This window comes from Trichoderma virens, assembly GCF_000170995.1.
Source record: "Trichoderma virens Gv29-8 chromosome Unknown TRIVIscaffold_1, whole genome shotgun sequence".
Lineage (NCBI taxonomy): Eukaryota > Fungi > Ascomycota > Sordariomycetes > Hypocreales > Hypocreaceae > Trichoderma > Trichoderma virens.
Window position 1 is genome coordinate 1981739 of NW_014013748.1, and position 23824 is coordinate 2005562.

At 52.3% G+C, this 23824-nt stretch overlaps 7 protein-coding genes across 7 annotated transcripts; 6 read left to right on the forward strand and 1 right to left on the reverse strand.

Annotated features, from left to right (window-relative positions):
- Positions 1–1054: 1054 nt before the first annotated feature.
- TRIVIDRAFT_129732 (uncharacterized protein) lies at positions 1055–2450 on the forward strand (the record flags this gene model as incomplete). The annotated part of the gene is made up of 5 exons (XM_014106087.1): positions 1055–1369; positions 1533–1691; positions 1869–1927; positions 2025–2141; positions 2294–2450. Coding segments are annotated over 5 exons (807 nt in total), but the record flags the coding sequence as incomplete, so codon positions are not given.
- Positions 2451–7734: 5284 nt separating this feature from the next.
- TRIVIDRAFT_217950 (uncharacterized protein) lies at positions 7735–8125 on the forward strand (the record flags this gene model as incomplete). The annotated part of the gene is made up of 2 exons (XM_014106088.1): positions 7735–7898; positions 7954–8125. 2 exons carry the CDS (start codon positions 7735–7737, stop codon positions 8123–8125), a joined length of 336 nt encoding a protein of 111 aa, XP_013961563.1.
- A 1430-nt stretch (positions 8126–9555) lies between these two features.
- TRIVIDRAFT_197213 (uncharacterized protein) lies at positions 9556–11004 on the reverse strand (the record flags this gene model as incomplete). Its single annotated transcript, XM_014106089.1, has 4 exons — positions 9556–9695; positions 9770–9949; positions 10134–10253; positions 10578–11004. The coding sequence occupies 4 exons, from the start codon at positions 11002–11004 to the stop codon at positions 9556–9558; spliced, it is 867 nt and encodes a 288-aa protein (XP_013961564.1).
- A 2550-nt stretch (positions 11005–13554) lies between these two features.
- TRIVIDRAFT_215122 (uncharacterized protein) lies at positions 13555–14992 on the forward strand (the record flags this gene model as incomplete). The annotated part of the gene is made up of 1 exon (XM_014106090.1): positions 13555–14992. One exon carries the CDS (start codon positions 13698–13700, stop codon positions 14673–14675), a length of 978 nt encoding a protein of 325 aa, XP_013961565.1.
- A 3751-nt stretch (positions 14993–18743) lies between these two features.
- On the forward strand, positions 18744–20110 carry TRIVIDRAFT_33658 (uncharacterized protein; the record flags this gene model as incomplete). Its single annotated transcript, XM_014106091.1, has 4 exons — positions 18744–18855; positions 18952–19225; positions 19516–19759; positions 19901–20110. 4 exons carry the CDS (start codon positions 18744–18746, stop codon positions 20108–20110), a joined length of 840 nt encoding a protein of 279 aa, XP_013961566.1.
- A 498-nt stretch (positions 20111–20608) lies between these two features.
- On the forward strand, positions 20609–21969 carry TRIVIDRAFT_197216 (uncharacterized protein; the record flags this gene model as incomplete). Its single annotated transcript, XM_014106092.1, has 9 exons — positions 20609–20633; positions 20764–20851; positions 20917–20988; positions 21055–21088; positions 21154–21367; positions 21443–21534; positions 21606–21740; positions 21798–21824; positions 21883–21969. 9 exons carry the CDS (start codon positions 20609–20611, stop codon positions 21967–21969), a joined length of 774 nt encoding a protein of 257 aa, XP_013961567.1.
- A 1054-nt stretch (positions 21970–23023) lies between these two features.
- TRIVIDRAFT_34294 (uncharacterized protein) lies at positions 23024–23710 on the forward strand (the record flags this gene model as incomplete). The annotated part of the gene is made up of 2 exons (XM_014106093.1): positions 23024–23220; positions 23329–23710. Coding segments are annotated over 2 exons (579 nt in total), but the record flags the coding sequence as incomplete, so codon positions are not given.
- Positions 23711–23824: the final 114 nt, after the last annotated feature.

Here is a 23824-nt window from a genome sequence, read left to right on the forward strand (position 1 = left end):
CGTACCTACTTGCGAAGTAGTAGCATCAACATTTGTAGCCTTATGACGTCGTTATCGACATTTTCTACAGATAAGGCACCTAGCTATTAGAGCATCGATATTCTCAGCCAAACTTAGGTCATCATCATCAGTATCGTCGACCAACGTTCCGAAGAAAAAGTGACAGACTGTTTCCTAAGAGACTCATTGCATTGAGATAAAATCAAGCCGGTATACCTCCTTTGCCACAGTCAGCACATGCCCAGCACTGCCTTACAACACTCGTCAAATCAGCCTCCCGGGTAGGTTCTAAGGAGCGACGCACTCAGCTTCTCTCCTCCATGCTTTCTTCTTACGCAGCATCATCATGTTGTATGGTTTGAATATACTGAAAGAACGCAACTGTGGTGGCCGGAATCTGATATCAGACGCTTCACTACTATCGTCGAAAACCAGTAGATGAATCAATGCCATTCCAAATGAGCTCAGTGGTCAATCCGGGGTACTACTTAGTAGGTAGTTCGCTACCCTCAAGTATGAAGATACAATCGTTCAACATGCTGTAAACCCAAGATGCACGCCAGTCTATCCAATGAATCTCTCCAGTCCGCTTAAGCTTGATAGTTCAGCCCTTTTGAGCAGGTAACGGCTGAATAGTCAACGCCAACTTACACGTACGAGAAATGTTATCGACTTACTGATAGAACAAGTGGGGTCGAGCGGGGAGCCTCAACAACATCCAAACTCTCTCACGTTCTCAAAAACAACCATCGAAACACTCAGGCAATACGCCAATAGAGGTCCGGCCGATAACTACATCCATCGAGGCTGTTCATATGTGGGAGCTGGAGGTATAACAAAGGAATAAGCATCGCCCAGCACAATGAAGCACCTCATCCTGGTCGGAGCCTGTTACTTGGACACCATTCTAAGGGAAGACAGGAAATTCCCATCGTCTACAGCATACATCACGTTTCTAACAGTCGCCAACAGTGTGCCTCATTACCCACAAGAAGATGCAAAGCAACGCGCCTCAAGCCTCGAAATCCGACGAGGAGGCAACTGCCCCAACTCGCTCGAGGTGCTCCAGCAACTTGTCGGGTCGCAAGATGCCCTTCGCATGTATTTGGTGTCACCCCTTCCAAGCGAATCATCGCCGGCTACGCAGCGCATCAAGGCATCATTTGGTGAGTCGCCATCTGTAAGCTTCGAGCACTGCCTTTACCGAGAGACGCACACACAGGCAGCCAGCAGTTACATCTTCCGTAGCCAGCAGACGGGAAGCCGTACCATCATAAACTACAATGACCTACCGGAAATGACAGTTGACGAGTTCGAGACCGTTGTGCGGAGATTCAGTGCCAGCGATGAGACCTGGTGGCACTTTGAAGTGAGTCCATCTCAGAGCCGAAAACCCTCCCTGCCGCCTTGGTGAAGCTGCGCCCGCGAATGGCCGTGGCTGCTGCGGCCACTGAGCTGTCAAGCGAGAAACGCCACGGCATTTGATCCTTCGACACCCTTTCGACAATCCTTGTCTGACAATTCTAGCTCAGGGCCGCATACCCAATACTACGTTAGAGTGCATCCGCAGGCTGCGTGATAAGCTTCCAAACGCGCAAATCAGCGTCGAAGTCGAGAAACCGGGCAGAGATGGGCTCCGTGAACTCGCAGCCGAGGCCAACGTGGTCTTCTACTCCAAATCCTGGGCAGAGGTATGTAGCATTGCGCCACGGAGCCGAAGAGGTGGCTTCGACAGGCCCCAACCACTTTGTATGCGAGGGGTTCGCAAGCCCAACCACCAAAAGAAGAGAACAAAAAAAAGAGAGAGAGAAAGAGAAAGCGGGCAAAACCACAAAAGGACATGAAGGCTGAGAGATTAATGTGCATAGAGCTGTGGTCATGGGTCTGCCGAGTCGTGTCTCGTGGACGAGCAACGACGACGCGAAGCGTAAGCGTGCCCTTCTCCAAACGCCCTGTTGCGAATCTATTTTGCCTAATATTTTTGCCGCTGATTCGGACATGGTCAAAACTCATAGTAGCAGTAGGTCCCTTGCTCTACTGGTATGCACTTGGGGTGCGGAGGGAGCCGCCATGTGCCAGTCCTCTGAGCAGATTGTCCACTGTCCCGTTGAAAGCCGTGAAAAGTCCATTTCGGTCGTTGAGTAGGTTATACCCCAGGCAAGGCCTCCTTTGAGGTGTCCCATGCCGCCCTCCCCATTTGGCTCGACGCATCGCGTCTGAAACCTTGGCTAGTTTTTGCGAGTAGTAGCACGGAGCTTTGAGGCACTGCAGCTGACGTTCCTTGCTATTATAGCTCGGTGGGAGCGGGTGATACCTTCGTTGCGGGAATGCTCTACAGCCTGGTCTGTCGCAATAGAAGCTGGGATGTAAGCCACGGGCTGAGATTCGCCGTGCACCTGGCCACGACAAAGGTCCAGAGGGAAGGGTTTCAGGGGCTCGGCGCACATGTCCACGACTGGCTAGTAGGCAATGCGTCCTGATCGATTCATCAATTTAGCATTCGGCTCAGCCCTCGCTCCGTGTTAGGTACAAACAAGCAGGCGGGTCGGAGCCGCTTGTTCACTGACTAGGGAAGCGGCCAAGATGCTCTGTACCTAAAAATGCGCGGCCGTGAGGTACGAGTAGCGTCGCGCCAATGCTAGCAGCCATTCCTGGGCGGGCGGAGAGGCGAAAACAAAGACCACAGGAGTTGGCTACTGCACCCATTTCAGGACTAGGTGACAATAACACACACGCGCAGGGATTACTTGGACGAGCAAGTACATGTAGGAGTACAATATCACCAACAAAGCTGTGCTTGAGTGGCTGTATCCGTCTTGCAGGCACATAGTACGAGTATGTAGAGCACGCCGTACTTGGCAACAATCGACATGGTGGCCTGTCAGACAAACCAGCAAGCCGTGTGTTGTTCTCGCAATCCTATCAAAGCTGGAGGGTTGCCTGCTTTGATGCTCGTAGGAAGGGGGTAAGAAGCGGTGAAACTGTTTGGTGCGTACAGCAGAGGAAGAGCCCGTGAGGTGGAGAGTGAAAACGGAGTCAGCATATGAAAAAAAAGCCATGTATGATTTGCCATTGGCTCGCGAGGCTTCGCACTCTCTTCAATGCAATATCCGACGCCCAGCAAAGAAGAGGGAGAAAAAGGGCAAAGGTGACAGTGACAGCGAGGGGTCCTTGAAAGGCCGGTGATTAATTGTGGGCAGACGATCATAGCTGCTGTGTCTCGACTTTCTGGCCTTGGTGGGACCGGCGTCGAGCAGCTTGCAATCGTTTGTGAGGCAAACCCCATCTCTCAAATCGCTAGTCCGTGCATATCATACCAGGTTGCATGCGCAAACAAGCTGCTGGTCACCAACCCAAGGGCGATTTTCGTCCCCATCCCCTCCTCTCCACCGTCGTGCGTCTTGAGAGGGAGGAAAGGAAAAGGATGGTTACCAATGGCCAGTGCCTCACGTGTGCGTACTCGCACTTGCACAGTGGTCGTGCATGCAAGTGGCCTTGTAGCCCACAGCCTCGAACTCGGAGGGGACGTTGATAGAAGAGAAATTATGACGCCACCACTGACAATAACAGTACACGAGCTGCCGTTTTGACTACCAGTCCAGGTAGCTGTGGTTGCACGAGATGGTGGCGTTCGTAGGCTGAGGGTTTCCGACTCTTGGGTCCGCGAAAGGGGTTGACCTGGCTGGTGAGCTTAGCTGGTGGACACTCGTAATCTGTAATACTGAAAGTCTGTCACCAGGCTGGCGCTTAAGGTAAATGTCGTGACTGTACGAGTATACCTGTAGTTGGAGGGGGACACATGAAAAGGGTGGTGGATGAGACACAAAGGATCGAGAGGCTATATCGGGAACACCAGCCGTAGTCAAGTTTTAAAGGCACACCCCATTGGGGGAAACCGAAGAGACGCTCAGCCAAGGCTAAATGAACCAAGCCAGATCATTCCCTGTTAATGCCTAGAACGGTTGAAGGAGCAAGGACCAGCAAAAGCCCAATATCACGCCAAACGCGCTGTTTCGGCCTTTCCTGTGCTGCCTACTCCATACACACGGCAAAGCTGTGCGGGCTGCCGCGCACAGGCTGCAATCGCCGCCATCTCCCAAGGAGGGAGCTGCAGTGATCTGTGGCCTATTGCGGGCGTCAAGTGAAACGAACAAATCAGGGCCAAAGCAGGGTCGGAAGGGTGGCGAATATTTGGGGTTGGGGGGCGTCTCTCTAGAATTCAATAATGGGGGCCACTGTCTAATTGCCAGACTGCGGCCGAATCTTGATCCAACATTCCAATCGCGCACTTGTAATGCAGCAGGCAGGGAGTCCTCGTACGATACCATACTTGTATTCGCCGTTGCTGCCGTTGATGTGGCGCCCTGTTCCAGAGAAATCATACTCCGTGCCTGTACCAAAATACCGATTGCTAGCTTGATTCATCGCTTAACTTTTTCTCCCCTCCTTTTCTCCCTGTGTCGGATTTGACCCTGAGCAGAGCCCAAGATGAGGAAATGGCCAGCAACACGTCAGCTGAACACGGTTACGCTGGAAGCAACCAAGAAGCATGCTGACGCTCAGACGTTGCCCATGCGCAGGTGAACCATCAGGGGCGTTCTAAAAGACAAAAATATGAAAACCAAAGCCAAGTGATGCAATAGATATAATACCATGCATCCAAGAGAGGTTGATCGCCGCGAGCCGTCCGACCCTGAGGGAAGGTGGGATGTCGGAAGGCATCCGGCGCCAAGGCGGTAGCTGAGTGACACAGAGGCTCCGTCGAAGCCTGCTTGTAGAGCAGCAAATGACAGTGAATGGAGCCAAAGGTACCTTTGGGGCAGCTGCTACTGTACAGTAGTATCAGTGTTTCTCCTTAGCAAGCTGTTGGTGGTTGGGTGGGTTAGTAATGTGACCGTTGGTGAATTCGACAAGGACGGCGGCACAGCTTTGCCAGTCAATTTCTCCAGGGGCCTCTTGGCTCCGGACCTTTTTGACCAACATCCCTTGCGTTAATAGTTACTAGCTCCACCAACTGGGAAACCTTGGGTTGCCTCGAAGCGTAATATACATGATAGTATAAATGACACTCTAGACGAAAGGATCAGCTGTAGACGTTGCGTTGACTCATTGACTCGTTTCCACATCGGGACCAATGGATAGCAAGCACTCCATCATTTGCGACGGAACCGTCATGGGAAGATTTGTGGCCTCTCAAGTCGGCACCGCAGGAATATTGGGTGTCAGGCGAGGCTCAACATGCAACTCCACTCATTCTTCCCCGACTTTTTGAGTCGGAGCTACCTGTACTTGCAGTATGGTACGAAGCAGAACAGGACCACGATAAACGTGTGGCGTTGATATTTTGGGCCAGGATCCAGGATGTGTGCCTGTACTCCGTACGGAGCACGAGTAAGACTAAACGAAGTGCACATGCCCAGGCCAGATGCAATGCACATACTGTGGTGTCGTGGCAAGTACTTTGTTTCGCGCACTACCGGGGCTGTAGAGCGCAAGTGTCGGCATCTCCACGTTGACGCCTAGGCATGCTAGTAGTAGGATATCTGGATCTCCTAGCAACCTTGGGTCTCCAGCCCAGCTCTCTTCATACCACTGGCCAAGTCCTGCGCTGGTCCTTGGGTACTTGTTCTCGCAAGGTGTGTTGGTGTGGGGGGGCAGCCGTCCGCGACAGACTCGGTTCGACTGATCCTACTTTGTACCTCACGCAGATTCACAGACAAAGTAGGTGGCGTCTTGCATTTGATTGCTGTGAACCAACCGCTTGCAGCGTCATAGTAGCCATGTAGAAAGCCGCCAGCGCCGACAGCATAAGACCAAATACACTACTTTGAGCAATGGTCATGGCGCTGGCGTAAATTTGATGAACATATTTCTCCGTGGGCAGGTATCTGGTCGCTAGAGACGAAATGCTTGTACGAATACAGCATCATAAGATTACCGGGGCGTGGGTGATTGGAGCCTGCTCTCACATCCCGTCGTACCCTTTGCATTGCCCTGTCTCCTCTTTTATTCTGCCGGATTATTCTCCCAGTTCACGTGCAGAGAAAACACTTCTGATATGTGGAGGCTGTAGGGTAGTAATGAGGCGTCACCTTGGCCGGAGTCGGTGAATTTGGTTGCATGGCCAGAGCCAGAGATGCAATATGCCAGTAATAGGGGGCAACGAGGAATTTGGGTCTGCCTGCAGAGTGATATGCGCCACTGCAGCCGTCACATTGGCTATACCGGTGGGTGCAACTATACGAAATACAGCAATCTGCTATTGAGACGAAGATCGCAAGCTCCCAGTTGTAGGGATGATTTATGTGGCGGATAAATGTTCTCGGAGATGGCCTATACGCACCTAGCAGATGGCGTACGTGCAGAGCATTAGAAGCCACCCGCAATCGACGTCTCACGAGGCACAAGGATAGAGAGAGCAAGCTGCCGTATCCATCGCTCCGCATCGTGTCAACCAAATTGCGCCGCGTGGGACACCGAGTGACGCCCTGGGCTTTTGCGACTCAGCTGCGTCCTGGCTGACCACTTCTGGTGGCGGTAGTGGTACAGGTAGCGTCGGATGCCGGGGTTGGAAAGCAACTGCGACGTTTGGGGCAGAATAAACGTCCAAGTGCTCGTCGTCAGACTGGTCTGTCTTGGGTCGGATAGTCCAATTAGGGTAGGCAAGGATGTGGAACTTTGAGCAATAAAGTTGTCCTGTTGAAACATGGCTGCGTGGGGACATTGACGCCCGCATTGGGCTGTAACGTACGGAAGAGGCCTGCAGCCAGAGATAAAAAACCATGCCAAGCACTTGCTAGCTGTGCTAGGCTATTGAGGCACTGGTAGCCGAGGGACCAGCATTGGCCCAAGGATCATGATCACCAAGGCCGGCGAACCTTGCTCAAAAGGGCGTGCGTGGCCCAGGCATGTCTGAAGTATGTACGAGTACTCCATACTCCGTGCTCAGTGCCAATGAGAGGGAGGAACCCGTACCAGCGCGCATTCGTGTGCCGAGACAAACAATCAAAGAGGAAACCTCTCTAGCCTGGTGCGCCACCGCGATGACGGCTGAAAGGTTATGCGGCGACCAACGCTTGCTGGGAGCTCAGTCTGGACCTGGCCTAGGTGGGCGAGTGACGCCGATCATCGTATTGTCGAGGGAGCAGCGAGAAAAGGGGGCTCATTCTCTGGCGCCGTCGTCATTCGCTGCAACCCCACAAGTGCGACAAGGACACGGCCCGCCAGGTCACGGCGCCAGTGGATCAAGAGCCGTCCGAGTTTTTGCAAGTCACCGGAGGCTTGAGTGGGACAATCGCGGCGGGGGGTTCGGTTCAAGGTATGGAAGGCATCAATGCTGGTAGTGCTCCGTCCCTGTCCTTGGCGCCATGATCCTGACCAGCGTAGCCGGGTCCCCGAAGATTGACGAAGGAGGATTGCCCTGGACAGAGACTAATACGGAGCAGCGAATCTGGCTCCCTGTCTGCGCGTCAAGCGATCACATGACAGGCGCCGGCCGCCTTGCCTTGGGAACCGGGACAGACAGATGCTGTGCGAGTGCCTTGCAAAGCTGCGAGTAGCTACCAAGTAACGGAATACAGCCTAACAGTAGCTGAGTGCTACTAGGTAAGGCATCCCGAGCGAGCAAAGAAGACTGAGCAAGCCGGTAAATGAGCCTGCTGGCCTGTGATCGGCTGTTCCTCTAGCTCTTTCGGCATGAAACCACTGGGTGTCTCGTCGAGCGCCAGATCAAATATGACTCAAGACGTGCGTCGCGAGAGAGTTGACCATGCTAAATGCAAACGACCGGAATTCTCCCCAGCAATGCTGTACAAGTACTCCAGCGACATGAACCATGCCAGTGGCATCTTTCACATGGCCATTAGCATTATTAGCGGTAGCACCAAGTCCAGAAGCCGGTACGAGGACGGAGTACTGTGCGTGCTCCCCTTAGCACCCCTGCATTTGCTCCAGGCCCATCTCCGCAGGCTGTCCAAGGGCAGCCGACTCCATCAACCGTGGTTCCATTTCAGGTTATGATGGTCAGAAAGCCAAGTCTAGCACCAGCAGATGCGCCGTGGACCTCGAAATGACCGGTGCTGAGGGGCTCGCGGGCTTCGCTGGGCTGCAGGATGGGGCTGCCTGAGCTCTTGGTTCTTGGTTCTAACAGGACCCGGACTCTGACCAGGGACCTGCAAGGCGTCACATGCTGGCAGGTCTTGTTGGCGAGAGTAATGAAGGCTTTCGCGGAGCTGATGGTGGCGCAACGGAGAAGGATTGGATGGGGCAGACGAGCGAAAGCGTACGGTCGAGCAGGTACAGTAGCACTGCTAGCCCGAGTACAACCACAGTACAAGTGCGAGCCGACCGCAGTCAGCACATGCAGGCCGTCCAAGCGACAGGCATGGCGCTCTAGAAGCGTGTGAGGGCGACGACGACTTCGTACATGTACGAGAGGCGCCAACACACTACTAAACCTGGACACACAGCACTGTGGAGCAATATCCCGCCCAGAGGCTGTTGTTTGCCAGCCTGGAAGCCACTGGTGCTAGTGCTTGTAGCGTGGGAGTGGCACAAAGGGGCGCAAAGAAGCACACTCGGCGACGAGCGCTGTCATCAAGGCTGGCCGGCGATAAGATGGAACATGGAAACCTTTAAGCGTGGACGGACAAGTCTCGGTACAAGCACCTGTATCTGTACAGTACTTGAGATATCGGCGGGCCAGGAAGTCGCAGCATCATGTACTGTACCAACCTGCCGCGAGCATCTTGTGGCTCAGCTCAGCTATCATTTCAACTTGCAAACTTTCACCGCCTGGGCTCCGTTCTCGACTTGGCCCAACCGAGTTTCACCATCTCTCTGCTTACAGACAACTGCACTACTCGTACGTGCTTCTGGCTATCTGTAGGCTTTGGTGCAAAGCGCCATACTAAGGCTGCTGCTAGCACTGCTGGGCTTGAGTTGCGGTCCGGCATTTCACTGGGTGACGTATTCAGCTCGAGGGCTTAGCACTTTTCCATGTACCCATCTCTGGCAAACTCGCGCACAGTGCATTTAGGCCAGCGCCCTTTGCTTCTGGCGGTAATAATAGCGGCTGAAAATCAGCGCCTAGGGAGGTACCATTGTAGCATCGGGGCAAAACAGGACTTCTCCGGCATCCCCTGCCAGCCGTCCGTCCGTACGAGGTTCGCTCCGTGTTGGGACTTGTGAACCACCTGGAATACATGGACGTCCCTGGCATGAGTGGTGGGCGATACTTGCGCTTGGACGCTGACTTTGATCCGTGTTGTGGTGTCGGTCTACATGAAGGTCTTAGGTCAGGATGCTTGCTGTACGGGGCGTGCGAGCATGTTGATCCGCCAAGCTGTTGCACATAATTTGGTTCCAGTATTTGCAGTCAATATCCCCGAGGCTGCTGAGATAGGATAGGAAGCAGAAACGAGCTCATTCATCCATCCATCCATCCATCCATCCATCCATCATTTCTTTGATGCTCTATACCTGCTACAGGAAAGGCACCAAATAGTCCAGTCACTTGTGCCCGCAGCGCTTGGAGGCGCACCACAGTGTCTGTCGCTACTGTATCCTGCTCCGCATTCGCAGCCCAGGTAACCCAGACCAGCAGGCGGCGTGTCGGGTCTCTGGCCTTTGGACTTGAACCATCTTCAGGTGACTCGGCAGGGGCGCTTCGTCTCTCGGCAAGGCCTCACGCGGCTCTAAGTTGTTCTAGTACTAGTAGCACCCGGCATACTCGCTCGCCTAATGAAGCATCAACCAGCCCGCCACTCACTCCACCATTGCCCATCGAGAGCGTGTGCTTGTGCAAGTACGAAGTACCCTATATTGGGCTGCACTTGTATGCGAACAGGATCCCGCTTGAAGCATCGTATTGAGTACCTTCGACTTCCCTGGCCCAGAGCAGCCATCGTCGATGCAAAAATAGTGCCAACGTATACTCCGTATCCTGTACCTGTATCGTACAAGTATGCGCGGATGACGGTTTCTATTCTAGCTGTGGCTATGGGGCCAATTCCGCCAGCATCCTGACCTTGGCCTTGATAACACTTTCTTGCTTTTGCTTGCCGGGCTGAGCAGCAGGGCGGGCCTCAGTCAGTTCGGTGCCCTTACTCCCTTACTCGTGCCTACCTACCTACCTTTCATGTTCCGTGTCTTACAAATATACTCGTACTTGTACCACCCGCGACGGTATACAGTACAGGGAACATTGTCTGTTGGAGCCACGATAGAAGACCGACTGCATGTCCGGTCCGTAGCTGCGACTGGGTAGGATGTCGGTGCCTACCTGCTCCTACTAGGTGCTAACGGTCCTATTTGCCTTGCACGCATCAAGGGACCTGGACGATACTGCGTGGTACCAGGGCGGAGCTCCCCCGTCTCTACCAAGCACCTGCGAGCACAATGCTGCAATACTAAACTGGGTAAGGTACCTCCCAGGTAGGAGCACAGTACATGTAAGAACCTATGTACCTACCGAGGTGCCCTCTATTCCGTACCTGCTTGCACAGGTTGACAGCCCCGGTGGCGACTTGGTGCGGCGCTCTGCTGCTAAATTGCAACTCCACGCAGCCGCAGCTTACCGTACATGCACGGTACATACTTGTAGTAGTGCATGTATCGACTTGTAAGAGCCCCCTCCATTCCGAGATTTTGCGCAAGTCCTCGGACGGCAGCCGTTTGATACGCGAACGCGAAGTAGCGGGGCTCCCTGCTGCCTCGCTCTTTCCACATTGTTGCCGCCGACCCAGTTGAGGGAGGCGCTGTCGGGTGTCTTGCCTGGCTCGCCTGGCTACTGTTTGATTGCGGAGCACGAGACGATGAAATGCATCTTTGCTGCCCCTTTGATGCGCGGCGTGGGACTTTGCCCATCTCCCTGGCGTACCGGCATTCTGCGGACGAGGGATCGCGAGAAGAACAACCTTTGCCCTCGAGTATCAGGAGAGTGCAGAGCACCCACGTGCATGTGCCAAGTACGAGTACGCAGCACCTCAGCAGCGACAGCAGCATCGTATGGCCATCGGCATTGGCCTTTACATGGCCATCGGCAACAGCAACGGCACCAGCTCCAGGCACGACCCAAAAAAGCCCATGCGACCCAACGGGACTCAACTGCACCGCTTGCTGTGCAGCCACGCAGCTAGCACAACAGCTGGTGGGCTGGCGTCATTCACTTGTCTTACATTTATGGCAGATATGGAGCACGGTGGTAAGCGGCTGGACGGAAGGGACCGCTAATATGATGTGGTCGGCACAAATGCTGGCCAGTCGTTAACGACCGATGAACCAGCGATGAGATCTGTCTCCTCTTCGCAACCCGCTCGTTCGTGTCTTGGATAGACTAACGCCACACACTCTCTCGGCCGTGCTCCATTCCCGGACTCTGGCGCAAAGTGCACCGCATGCTAGGGGTGTCCGTATTAACCCAAGTAAGGGTTCCGGTTATGTGGGGATGTCAATCACTCTGTCTGGACCGTGATGTGCATCTTCGACTCCGTCTGTGTGGGTGAGATTTGTGGACAAGCCTCTCTGCAAGACTCACCACACTATTTTGGAACACCACGCCACGTCGCTAGTGGGGCTAGAGGAGCATTCCAAGGCCAAGGGACGGCTTTGTGAAGGGGCCCGTGAGCTGGGGATGAGGCGTGCCGCTTCCTTCCACACGCCCAGCCGACTTTGATCTTTTGCTCCAGCTAAGCTACCACGGACACTCCGGCCTCCCAATGGTCGATGCTGGTTGGCTAAGCTGACAGGATGCTATTACCTGGACCCCCTTGGGTGGGAATCAAATCCTTCGCCATCCCTTCCATGAAGCGACCGAAAGATGGCCCTGCGGGGGGCTACCTTTTTTTTTTTTTCTCTCTATCACTTCTTGTCTGCAACCTTTACGCTTCAAGCGTGGGGCTGCAGGGATTTAGCATTGGCGCTCTCCTCGTGAGCCTGCGGCTTGCCCTGGCATCCAGCACGGCGGTGCGAGCACGGAGCCCAAGTGGTTGTTGTTTCGACCCAAGCGTCGGAAGCATCCCTGCCTCAGGTCTGTTCTTGTTGGCGCCCTGCTAACCAAGTCATCGTGCTAGTTGGTAATATCATCTGTCAGCCCTGCTTAGGATCTTGCCGGCTGTCTGTGCTCCTCCTGAGCGCTACAAAATATGGAACGAGTACTGTACCGTACTGTACTCATTACATGTGTCTCGTACATGCAGAATCCGCTATTGCTCCGTACTATCACAACCAAAACCTGTAGTGCTTCTGCTTTGGCGTGTGCCCACTCACGATGCCACAAGTTGTTTACAGTGCGCCGAGCGCCGGGAGTATCGCTGCGTTGGGCCGACGACTTCCCAAGTTCTTTGTACAAGGGCTAGAGTCCCATTACTCGAACATGTTTGCTGCTCGCACTCGAGGTATTTTCGCATCTCTGAATAGCCCGAAGTCACGCCTAACCATGCAAATCCTGGTATGCGGCGCGGTGACATGAACATTTTGGGCCTTCAATCTCGCCAGGGCAGCCATCCCTCGACCAAGATGATTTACCGGTATGCGAGCACAGAGTACCGCCGCCAGAGACCCGAAAGTGTTCTGAGATTGGTGGATACTTTCTGCGTTGCTCACAAGCAAGCGTGGTACGTAGTTGGGATGCTTCATGCAAAGTGTGTGTCCGCAAGGTACCTACAACCTGGTACCCTGGCGCAATTGCCTTACACTTGTCGGAGGCTGGATTTTCACAGACACCTAAACGCAAACGCTCCAATCTTTTCTCCCTCTGAGGGCTCTCGCACTATTGTCTCCGGCACGGCCGCCGCTCTAGAGCGATGACTATCCATGGCTATTGGGGGCGCGCCCCATTCCCATTTTTTTTTTCGTTTCCTTTTTGTTCTACTCTCCCGGTTGGAGCTCTGGTCCGTCCGATGAGACATCCTTGCACCACCCCTTGCCTCGCCCCGTATGACGTACCGGCCAAGGAACGAAGAAGGCATGTATATGTCGGCTCGCAGGCTGTGTCCCAATCCCGACCGGCCATGTCTTGGATGGTGTCAAGGGCCTGTGCATGTCCCAGTATGCATGTACTAAGGGAAAGACAATCCTGGATCTGGATACCTACTCCCTGTGCACTGGCTAGCAGGCCTTGGTCAATCTCCATGCAACCCGCACGTTTGCCTGTGCCGTCGTCATACCAAAAAAGAAACGTCGCCTACTGCTACGGCCAGAGGAGTGCCACACTAATTACACTAGACGCTCTGTACCGTTGTCTCGTTGGCCCACTTCTAGATCCATGGTCGGTTGGATCTGGTTCGGACTACTAGTCGTAGTACGACTGTGTACCAAGCCCATGCACTGCTATTCCCTGGTCGTGATTTACCCTTTGAACCATCCCTACTTGGGCCGGCTGTTAATGCCACTCTGCTCCCTCGAACGATACTTGCACACCCCCTTGAGAACCGTCCCATTCTTATTAAGTTGTTAGCATTTTGAGTTTGTATTAATAGTTTCGTTTTCGTTCTCCCCCGGACCACTATGATCACCTATATCATACTCAGCCATCCATCACCTTGAAGCTCATTGCCATTTCTCACTCGACAACATCACAGCAACACTAATCACCTCAACACTACTACACAACTACGAGCAAGCACAAGAGCCTTGGATATTTATATCAGCAACAACTTGCCATTCACCAAGTCCAACGTGCCCAGCCTATCAAGACGATGCAGTCATATTTTGGGGAGACGATGGCTTCTCAAGCCTCACCATCAGCTCACTGGAGCAAATACTGTGAAAACCCTTACATCAGATCGTCTCGAGGCTCGACTACACAGCGTGTGGGTACGGCTATGCGAGTCGTCAAGCCGTCCAGTGCCAACAACAGCCCACGATCGTCCGCTGCCAAGTCAAGGAGAGGCACAATCATAAACGACTCTCAGACTTCTCAGACAGCGAGAAGGCAGCAACAAGTACTAGAATATCTCTCGGCGTCACAGCTATCCCAACCGGTTCTACCAGGAAGCCAACGACGGCCTGTCAGCTGGCATCCGTCGATGAATATGCAATCACCCCAAGACGAATACCTACAGACTCCATCTTTTGACTGGCTACCTTCGACTATGCAACATGGCCAGTACAACAACTACTATTCAGCATCTCAGCCATCCCCACCAATGGCTTACTCAAATGGCACTTCACCATCACCAACTTTCTCTCCGCCATCACCGACTTATTTTAGTGCCGAGCCCATGACTGCCCGTCCAGTGGATGGGTGGCAGTTGGCAGCATGTTATCCCAACATGAGCGATGATGGATATGTGATGCCAACATTGAACAGCACTGTCGATGCATACAGCCTTGGATACATCGAGACTACTCCACCTACGCCCTCCTCTTACATTCCCAACCAGCCATTACCGCCAGCTGTTCCTGAAGCAGCCATCCAGGTGCTGGATGAACCCGAAGAGGAGGGAGAAATCCTCATTGGCATGGGACTTTACGATACACCCGGTAAATATGAAGAGGACCCACATCTGAATAACTACCGTTCTACTGTATCGTCTCTCCTCGGATCCTCAATCCGACCCCGAGAGCCCACTGGCAAGGGGCTGAAGCTGGAAGAGACTTGGGAACCCCCAAAGTCTGATGATGAGGAAGAGGAGGAGGAGGAAGAAGAAGAAGAGGAAGAAGAGGATAATTAATCGCCAGAGAGGGACACGACATTATGATGCATCACGGACACTTGACGGATTTGAAGAAAAAGGATAATGACTGCTACTGTTTTTAAAGCGACGAACACTGGTGGCCACAAGGATTTCACAGAGTTTTCTGATGATTGGGAGTTTTTGGTGATTTTTTCCGCCTCGCGTTGGACGGGCTTGGATGGCGATATTTGGGATCAAGCGAAAAATACCCCAGGACAAGGATTGGGCATGGGATTTTGAGAACAGCGCATGTACATAGAACACAAGGCTAGTGCTCTCAGGTGGCTCACGCCAAACAAATGATATGAAAGATTAATACCAGCGACGATAAAACTTAGTGACGTATAACATGTTGAGAAGACTGATCACTTGGGACGTGTGGTAAGTGACCAATTCCAAGGTAGGTACTAACACTAGTTCTGTAGGTACCTCTTGGTGTAGCGCTACTAGCGGCAGGCGCTGTTACGAGCATGTACTCGTACTACGGCAGGTACCTCTAAGACAATGCTCAGCCCCGCTATCAAGGAGTAACGGGATGAAATTGAGCAGCCAGCGTGTACATAGTACCTTTTTCTTGCTCTGCGCTTGGACATGTATGAATGATTCTATAAATACGATAGTTGAGGCATATCGTACGAGTACGTGCTTACACAAGACAGAAGAGGAAAAAGCAAAGAGAATACCAACTGCGCGGTAACAAAAAATAGAATACCGCGACCATCAGAAAGCAAACAGAAGTCACTAATAGACCCCTGCCCAGCATGTGTCGGTGGGTGAACGGGGTGGGTCCTGTGCATTCTGGAAGGTTGTAGGGGCGCCTGCTGACTGGCCAAAAATTTCCAGTTTCTCCTACCTTTTTTTTTTCCACCTCCTCCTTCCCCTTGGCTCCAAGAGCATGGGCCCCAAGGGCCCTTTTTTCGTTCCCCCCACCCCACATTCTGCCCGTTGCCCCTTTTAGTAGCTATGCACCCCCCCCTTTCATCCGAGCCTTGGGCAAATTTCCACACCCCCTCCCTTTTTTTGGGTCTTTGCTTTTGCCCTCTTTTGCTTTTTTGTCCCTTATTTTTTTTTTTTTTTAGTGTGGATGGGTTTTGATCCATGCGCTTTTCGATGGCGGGAGAGCTTTTTGAATAGGTACGTACCGGACCTGTGCGCTTTGTGCTTGCAGGGACGGTACATTTACGAGCTTGAAATGTCTTGGTACGATACCTAGGTAGGTACTTTACTCTAGTACCTTCAAGTTATTGTTACGGCACATGTGCCCCTCCAGCATTGAATGTGCAGGCTGATGCTGTAGAGTGGGCAGACGGAATCGTTGGGGGAAAACAAAAACCACTGAGGCACCGTGATGCTTTGTACAAGATAAGTAGGGAGCACGATGTACTCTTACGGCAGCAGCGGATGTATCGTGGATAGCCGGTTCCCTTTTTTCTTTTCTTTTCTTGCTTTTGGGCGCTGGGGCGAGTATTGAGTCACAAAGCACGGAGTACTCCATAGCTGAAAAGCTCGAAAAAATGCCCCCTTCTCATACGTAATCTGTGGCTGCGTGCTTGGGGGAGAATAACATTGCTGCTAGCAGGATGGGGCTGCCTTTCTCACCAAAGTTGCGTTTTTAGTGACGAAAGGGACAAGGGGAAGAAACAGGAAGAGCTTTGCAATAACGGAGCCCAGCCGAGTTATTGCAGCTACCAACTAACAGGCCTAACTCTTCTGTTGCCCCGCGGGCCCGTTTCGCCGAGTGCTACGGAGAAGAGCTAGCCAGCCCTCTCTTTTTTTTTTCTCTCTCTTTCTTCTGTCTTTCAATTTTTGGCCCAGGAAGCGGGTTTTGGAGGGGGCCGCGGCTTGGGCGGTAAAGCAATGCGGCAAGGTTCGTGTGCACGGAGTAGGAAATTTTCTTTTCTCCTTCTCCTCCTCCCCTCCTCCTCTTTAATTATGGCGGTTCCTTAGGCCGGATGGAGGAGTCTGGTCTGGACTTTTTGGTGCCGGTAATTGTGCCATTTGGGCCCGTTGCGCTGTGCAGGCATCCCTGAGTTGCATCCATCAGCGGGCCGGACAAGGTTTTGTTTTTCTTCTTCTTCCCCTTCTCTTCTTTCCGTCTGCCTCTTGTTTCTGCCGCAGGTGGGGGATGTTGCGAGGTACTGTAGTATGCCGGAGGGTCGTGGCTCGAGACTGAGGCTGCCTGAAGGATTGCTGTTCCATTGCTCGGACTAAAGCCCGAGGGAGCCGAGTTTTGCATGCTACTGACATACGAGTAAGTGCGGTTTGGCATTGGGGAGCTGAAATGCCGGGCATACGGGGCGCAGGAGACCCCAGCAGCACTTATTCTTTACACGTACTCCGTACATCCTGACGAAACTGGGATTGGGATTGTATTGGAAAGTAACGAAGCGTACAGTACGGCGTTTATTGCGCTCCGTGCTCTGGAGCCTCGCTGTCTGGGCCTTGGTGTCGTACCACCACTTACCTGCATTATCCGTCTGCTTACTTGGACCCTGAAGCCCCCGAGTTTCCATCCATAACTGACAGACTGACGGATATAGCCCATTGTGCAGATATCAGTTGCCGCCTACATGTCGTTCTGCCTTCTCCTGCTTCTTGCAGCATGACCCTGCGTTGACATGGAGAGCCGCTGCAGCACAGGTGGCTCTACCTACCTACATGTAGTAGCAAGTCATTGTACAGCCCGGATGCCGGAAGGGAAAATGCCTCTCTGCAATGTACGCCGCGGTACATGCTTCTACTTGTAACGTGCAGGAAAAGTGACGGTGCTAGCTGCTGCTGATACATAGTACGCTACTACTTTGGCGCTCCGTTGCCGTCCTTTTCCCTCTTTAATTTCGGTTTCCCTTTTCTTCTTTTTTCTCCGATACTGCAGCTGTATCAAGTGTGATATGCGAGACGGGCTGTTGGGGCTGCAATTGGTCGTAGCCGATGATGGTTGAGTGATGCGATGACCTCCTTGCCTTGCATGTGCCTGGCTGCTAGTACTTGTACGGTGCTAAGATTCCGACACGAGTACGAACTTGGCCATGATTCTGAAATGAAAATCCCGTGGTAGACGTCATGGCCGGCTGAGCAGTGCCTGTATCTGTACAAGCATCAAGGAAGCTGTCATTGATGGCTGAAAAAGGCGGTTGTTCTGCATGTGGGCCTCGAGGACGGCTTTGGTGATTTTTTCTTTTCTCCTTCTTTTAGTCCGAGTACATACCATGGGATATAGTAGTTTAATTGACCTGGATTCTGCTATTTGAAAGAGGGGACCTCGTCACCGACGGGCAAGGAAACGAAATTTTCCTTCACGCACGGGCTGTGAAAATCGGTGTCATTCTCTGTTTCTCCGGGCCCATCACCTCTCCGCTTCCTTCTGTTTGATCAAAACAGTGCTTGCCGAGAGACGGTCATCTTGAGATTTCTTTTATCAATTAAACATGCACATAGCATGGGGGTACAGTCGTATGGGCACATCTGTGCTTTCGTAATAAGTCGAGAAAAGGGAATTCGAGACCCAACTTCGCCGTGCATGCAGCAGGGCACAGAATGGGTTAAAGTCACGACCAGTGTTACAGCACAGGTGCGGCGCTTTATCCTTGTTGATGTGACGGCGGTACAGTAATAAACAGCAAATACTGTACTTTAGTGCTTGTACTCGTACTTGTACACGTATGGAGCACCTGTAGCGAATTATTGCCGGCAGAGCAGATGGGGCCTTACATCGATCAATATTCTTTGCGGATGGAGATTTCGTTACGGAGCTCGAATCGTGGTGAAAATTTTAGTCTTGTGTCTCTTCTTCTTTTTTTCTTTTTTCTTTTTTCAATCTCTAAAATTGCTTGTTCCATTACTGCCGTATTAGGAAAAGGGCGTCTCTAGTGACAACTTTGTGTCTCTGATCGCTACCCTACTAGGATTAAACGGAAATAGCCCACCGCTTTTGCTTCACTATCGTCTTGTCTTGCATTTCCGCTTCAATGAAGGACGTCTCTCACTCTTTCTAACACTTGTCACACCATTTCATTCATCTTTTTTCTCCCGCTTCGTTGGTGCCTGGGCCCCCCTGCCGCTCTGATGGTGCAGTATGTGTTTACGCCTTGGCGGGACCGCCACGAGTTGCTCCTTGTGCGGGAGCAATTCTATGGCTCCGAGGCGTTGATGCAGGCTGTTGGGCATATCCAGGGCGGTGCAGCTTACAGCCACCACCAGCAACGGAATCAGGACCAGATGCGAGCAGTTGAGGGTGGCAGAGACGCAGACGCCGAGCAGCAGCAGCATCAAGAGGAGGGGCAGGACTTGAATCAGGGGGATGCACGGCGCACTACCGCTACGGCTGCGGCTAAGAATCACCAGACATCACGAGAGCAGGGAGACGGAGAGAAGCACAAGGCCGTGGGGCGAGTCTCCATGTGGATGCAGCGCGGCAACTGTCCGCACATGGTGGAGTCGACGGCATTGCTCATGGCTGCAGTCCTGAGTGACGAGGCCGCGGCCACGGGGAATGCAGGAGCATCGACGTATGCTGTGAGGGCTGCATATGCAGCTGCGTTTAGTCGGTAAGTTTTTTCTGGGTCTCTTTCTTTTCTCTATGTCTCTTCCTCTTCTTTCCGTTGTGGCTTGGTTGGGGTGTGTGGTCTGGACTCTTGAGAGAGGGGGGAAATGTTGGATAAGGAAACGAGGTGGTGAAAACAGAAACGGGCTGTCTCTTGCATGGATATGCGGCCGAGGACGTCATGGATGTTCGACTTTGCTCGTTTACATCCAAGGCAGCGATGAGATGGTGTCATGGCTATCTTCTGCCGCTCTCAGTCTTGGTGAACGAAGGCGCTAACTGATATGCTGTCAGCTTCGTCACTGGCTTGTTGGATGGGCATCAAGACAAGCTGCGCAAGCAGAGCATGTACTCAATCGCCAAGAACATTGGCTTGCCGGCTACCTTTGTTGAGCTTAGGCATCAGGCCACGCATGAGCAGCTGCCATCCCTTGCCAAACTGCGATCCGCCGCAAAGAAAGCCCTCGCCTGGATTTGGGACTACTACTGGAAGCACCTGGGGGAGGCAGAAAAGGCCAAGGATCCATGCAAGGAGCTGGTCTTGTCCTATCTACGGGAAGACGATGAAGCGGCGAGGCAGAAAATCATGGGGCAGCTACGTCAGTGGGATCTCGAGCGTTTGCAGACGACAATTGCCGAGCTGCAGAAGACGCTACCTGGGAACCAAGTGTTCCTCAAGTGCTTGAAACTGTCAAAAGATATGGCGGCCATGGCCACCGAGGAGGCGAACCGTCCGGAGCCGGAGGGGAGTAGGATGCCGGAGGAACAGGAACAGGATGAGGAACAAGAGCAGGATCTGGACCTGGATCGGGACCGAAGCCCGGAGCCGAACACGGGATGGTCCCGTTATAGCGGTGCTTGGAAACCGAAACCTATTGGTGTAGCGTGAAGGCTATGAGTTTATGATTTCTATGGCGCACAGGTGTTGCACTGGACAAGATCTGGAAAGTAAAGATACCCCCAATTTTATTTAAACAATGGAAAACTGCGATATGAGAGAAAAGATTCCAAATTTCAGATTACCGGAATGATGCCATCAGCCTCTCGTCACCCTCCTTTGGGTTCGCGGAGTCGAGCATGTAAAGTAGCCAATCACGTGGCTGTTAATAATGATGGTAATTGCCCCTCCGTATTTACGGCTTACGATAAATCCGTTGACATCAAGCTGTCGACGCTCAAATTGCTTTCAAATCATTCTACCAGTCTTTCCCAAGACGAGCCTCGTGAACCTATGAATAAATTGATACTGTCTAGTAGACGACTTCTCACGCAGAGACTTGGTTGTTCCGTAAGTGAGATCATCTTGTCATGGCTTGGTATAAGCTGTCTGGAGCTGCCCCTCATTGCTGATTAAACCGAGTCTCAGCTTATAAACAACTCACGCAAGATGCATATTCAGTCGATTCCCATGTGTAAGTGCTATAGGCAGATGCGTGAATGCTTTGTTGGGTCTGCACGGTGATGTGAGATCAGACAAATGAGAGAAAGAGAGGGAAAATCACACAGAGAGATTGAGCGGCGTCAAGCTAATGGTCTGAGTAGGGGTTGGCAGCTCCAACAACTATGCCTACCTTGTGATTGACGACAAGTCCAAAGATGCCGTCATTATTGATCCGGCAAACCCGCCAGAGTAGGCCATTTCTTTTATATGCTATGAGCTATAGAGTCAGACGATGAAAGCTGACTTTATGACAGGGTTGCTCCTATTCTCAAGGATGCCATTTCCTCAGGCAGGATTAACCTGACGGCCGTTGTCAACACTCACCAGTATGCATTTCTCCCATGTCTGTCATGGATTTAAATGGATATCTGATGCAAATGAATAAATTATAGCCACTGGGATCACGCTGGAGGCAACAAGCAGCTGGTACATATATCCTAGCCTGACATTGTTCTCCCCCTTTAAGGAATCCAACTGACATGCCGTTAAAGCTGTCTGATCTAGGCACCGACAAGCTCACCATCATTGGCGGGAAAGACTGCGAAGGCGTCACCTGGACACCAAAGCACGAGGAGACGTTCAAGATTGGCGATATTTCCGTCAAGTCTGTGCACACCCCTTGCCATACGCAAGACAGCATCTGCTATTACTTGGAGGATTCAACTGGCAAGGCTGTTTTCACCGGCGACACTCTCTTCATCAGCGGTATGATTGGTCCGAGAACATGAATACTGTAGTATTCCTGATCGAGGAATATGCGTGTTACTGACCACTGCATAGGATGTGGCAAATTTTTCGAGGGCAACGGGGCAGAGATGCACGAAGCGTTGAACAACCGCCTCGGAGCACTGCCAGATGACACGGTTGTCTACGTAAGTTGTGGAACAGCAAACCGAGCCCGGTGAATGAGGGAACTCCCGCTAACGGGCTTTGTTCATTCTAGCCTGGACATGAATACACAAAGTCAAACGTCCGATTCACCATTTCTGTCTCCCAAACAGAGCCCATCAAGAGCCTGCAGGCCTTTGCAGAAAACAACCAGGTGACGACGGGCAAGTTCACGATCGGTGATGAAAAGGTATGTGGCTTAGAGAGAGAAGTGAAGCTGAAGAAGATGCTAAAGATGGGATAACAGAAGCATAATGTCTTTATGAGAGTCGAGGTAAGTCTATTCTCAAGAGCACGCTCTATTTAGGGGTTGAGCTAACGGCGGCTTGTAGGATCCTGAGATCCAAAAGGCAACGGGCGAGACAGATCCCGTGTCTGTCATGGCCAAGCTGAGAGAGATGAAGAACAACTTCAAGTGAGAGGAAGCGATTGTACAAAAACAATGTGAAAGGGGCCGGCGACTAACGTTGCCCCTCAGGCCTTTGGAAGCAAAAATTTGAAGCGTGATGGCACCCAAACGATGTATTTACGAACTCAACATGATAATACACACGCACATATGCACGTCCATAAGACGTTTTTCACACATACACAGACACAATGATTCGTTTGTCTCCATGGCTTACTTGGCACCAGCGCATAAGGCGCGGATGCCGCTCGCTAACCACTGGAAATCGCGTCGTAGAAGTAGTGACTCGACTGGGTTTTACTTTTGCTTCACTGTCCACACTTGCGCGCTGTTGAGCATCTGAGGCGGCAAGCTCTAGCTAATTTTGAAGCGATGGTTTGTGCAAAGAAAAGGGGATGATGACAAGTTTGGGTGATTTCACTGCAGATGGCTTCAAGCCGAATACGTGTAACAAACCTGGGACTGGAACGTTGGTCCATGAGGGGATTCACGGGCTGGACGCCTTATGAGGCGCTTGCCAGATCTGCAGTCAATGCACTCTCATAATTGATGAGATCCTCGTATTGAACATTGCAAACGTCCAGGTATTGCAATTGCGTCGCGGCTCTCCATTCCAAGCCGGCATTGCGCTGCGATAGAACAAAGATGTTCTTCCGAATGCAAAAAAAACGAAGCAGAAATTTTTCGATTCCACAGTTACGGAGCGCTTTAATATGGCAGCCCAAAAAAAGTGGCTCCACAGTGCATATATAATCATCGTGTGCACTAAGCACTGTACGCTTTTTCACCTTCAGCCTCGCGCCTCGCATCACCAGATTCCGCGCCAGTGACATCAACGTGCATTCACAGAGCCCAATAAGACAGAAATACCCAACACCGCAAGTCTCAGACCGTCCAACCTCTCTCTCTGCCCTCGCCCTCAGCAGCCTCACGATTATCCTATCACAGCAAAGCATATAGCAGCCACTGTCCACTTTCACATGGTTCGTGCCTCCTTACACCAAAATCTACCAAAATCGCACCACCAAGACCGACGAAAGCTGACATGATGTGAAAACCATGTTAAAAAACAGCCTCCGAAGCGCAAATCTGGCGGTCCTTCCACCGCATCCAAGCCGCGACAGTCGAAGCTCGCCAAGGAGCACAATGTCACCGCGCAGGAGGAGGGCGAGATTAAGGAAGCCTTTAGCTTGTTCGCGGAGCCCATGGACGGCGAGAAGAACGGCGTGCTGCCCATTAACGACTTGAAATCAACGCTCATGTACGGGCCTTTCCCCCTTTTTCTTCTACAAATCCCGAAAGATTCAACATTATGACAAGATGGTGTAAAAAAAAGAAGAAGAAGCTAAAAACACATTTCCCCTTACAGAGCTCTCGGCATCCCCCCCTCGTCCCCCGCCGAACTCCAAGAATTCATCGCAATCCTCGACCCCGAATCCGACGGCTACGCAACATACGAGCCCTTCTTCGCCATCTGCGCCCTAAAGTTCCACGCGCGCGATAGTAGTGGCAGCGGCTCGGCCGCCCACCGCGAGGAGCTCGCCGAGGCCTTCCAGCTCTTCACAAACGGCGCCGACGGCCCCATCACGCTGGCCCACCTGCGCCGCGTCGCCGCCGTGCTCAAGGAGGATGTGGACGAGGAACTGCTCAAGGATATGATTCTCGAGGCGAATGGCGGCGTGGGTGTGGCGAGGGGCGTGGGGTTGGATGAGTTTGATAGCGTCATGAGGAGCGCTGGGGTTTGGCGGTGACCTCTCTGACTCAAGACTCAAGGGGCTGTCTATATCTGTACATTGGATGCGTGATGTGTGATATGGGATGGGGAGCGGGAAACTTGCATTTTTGCTGATAGCGAGTTTTTGGAT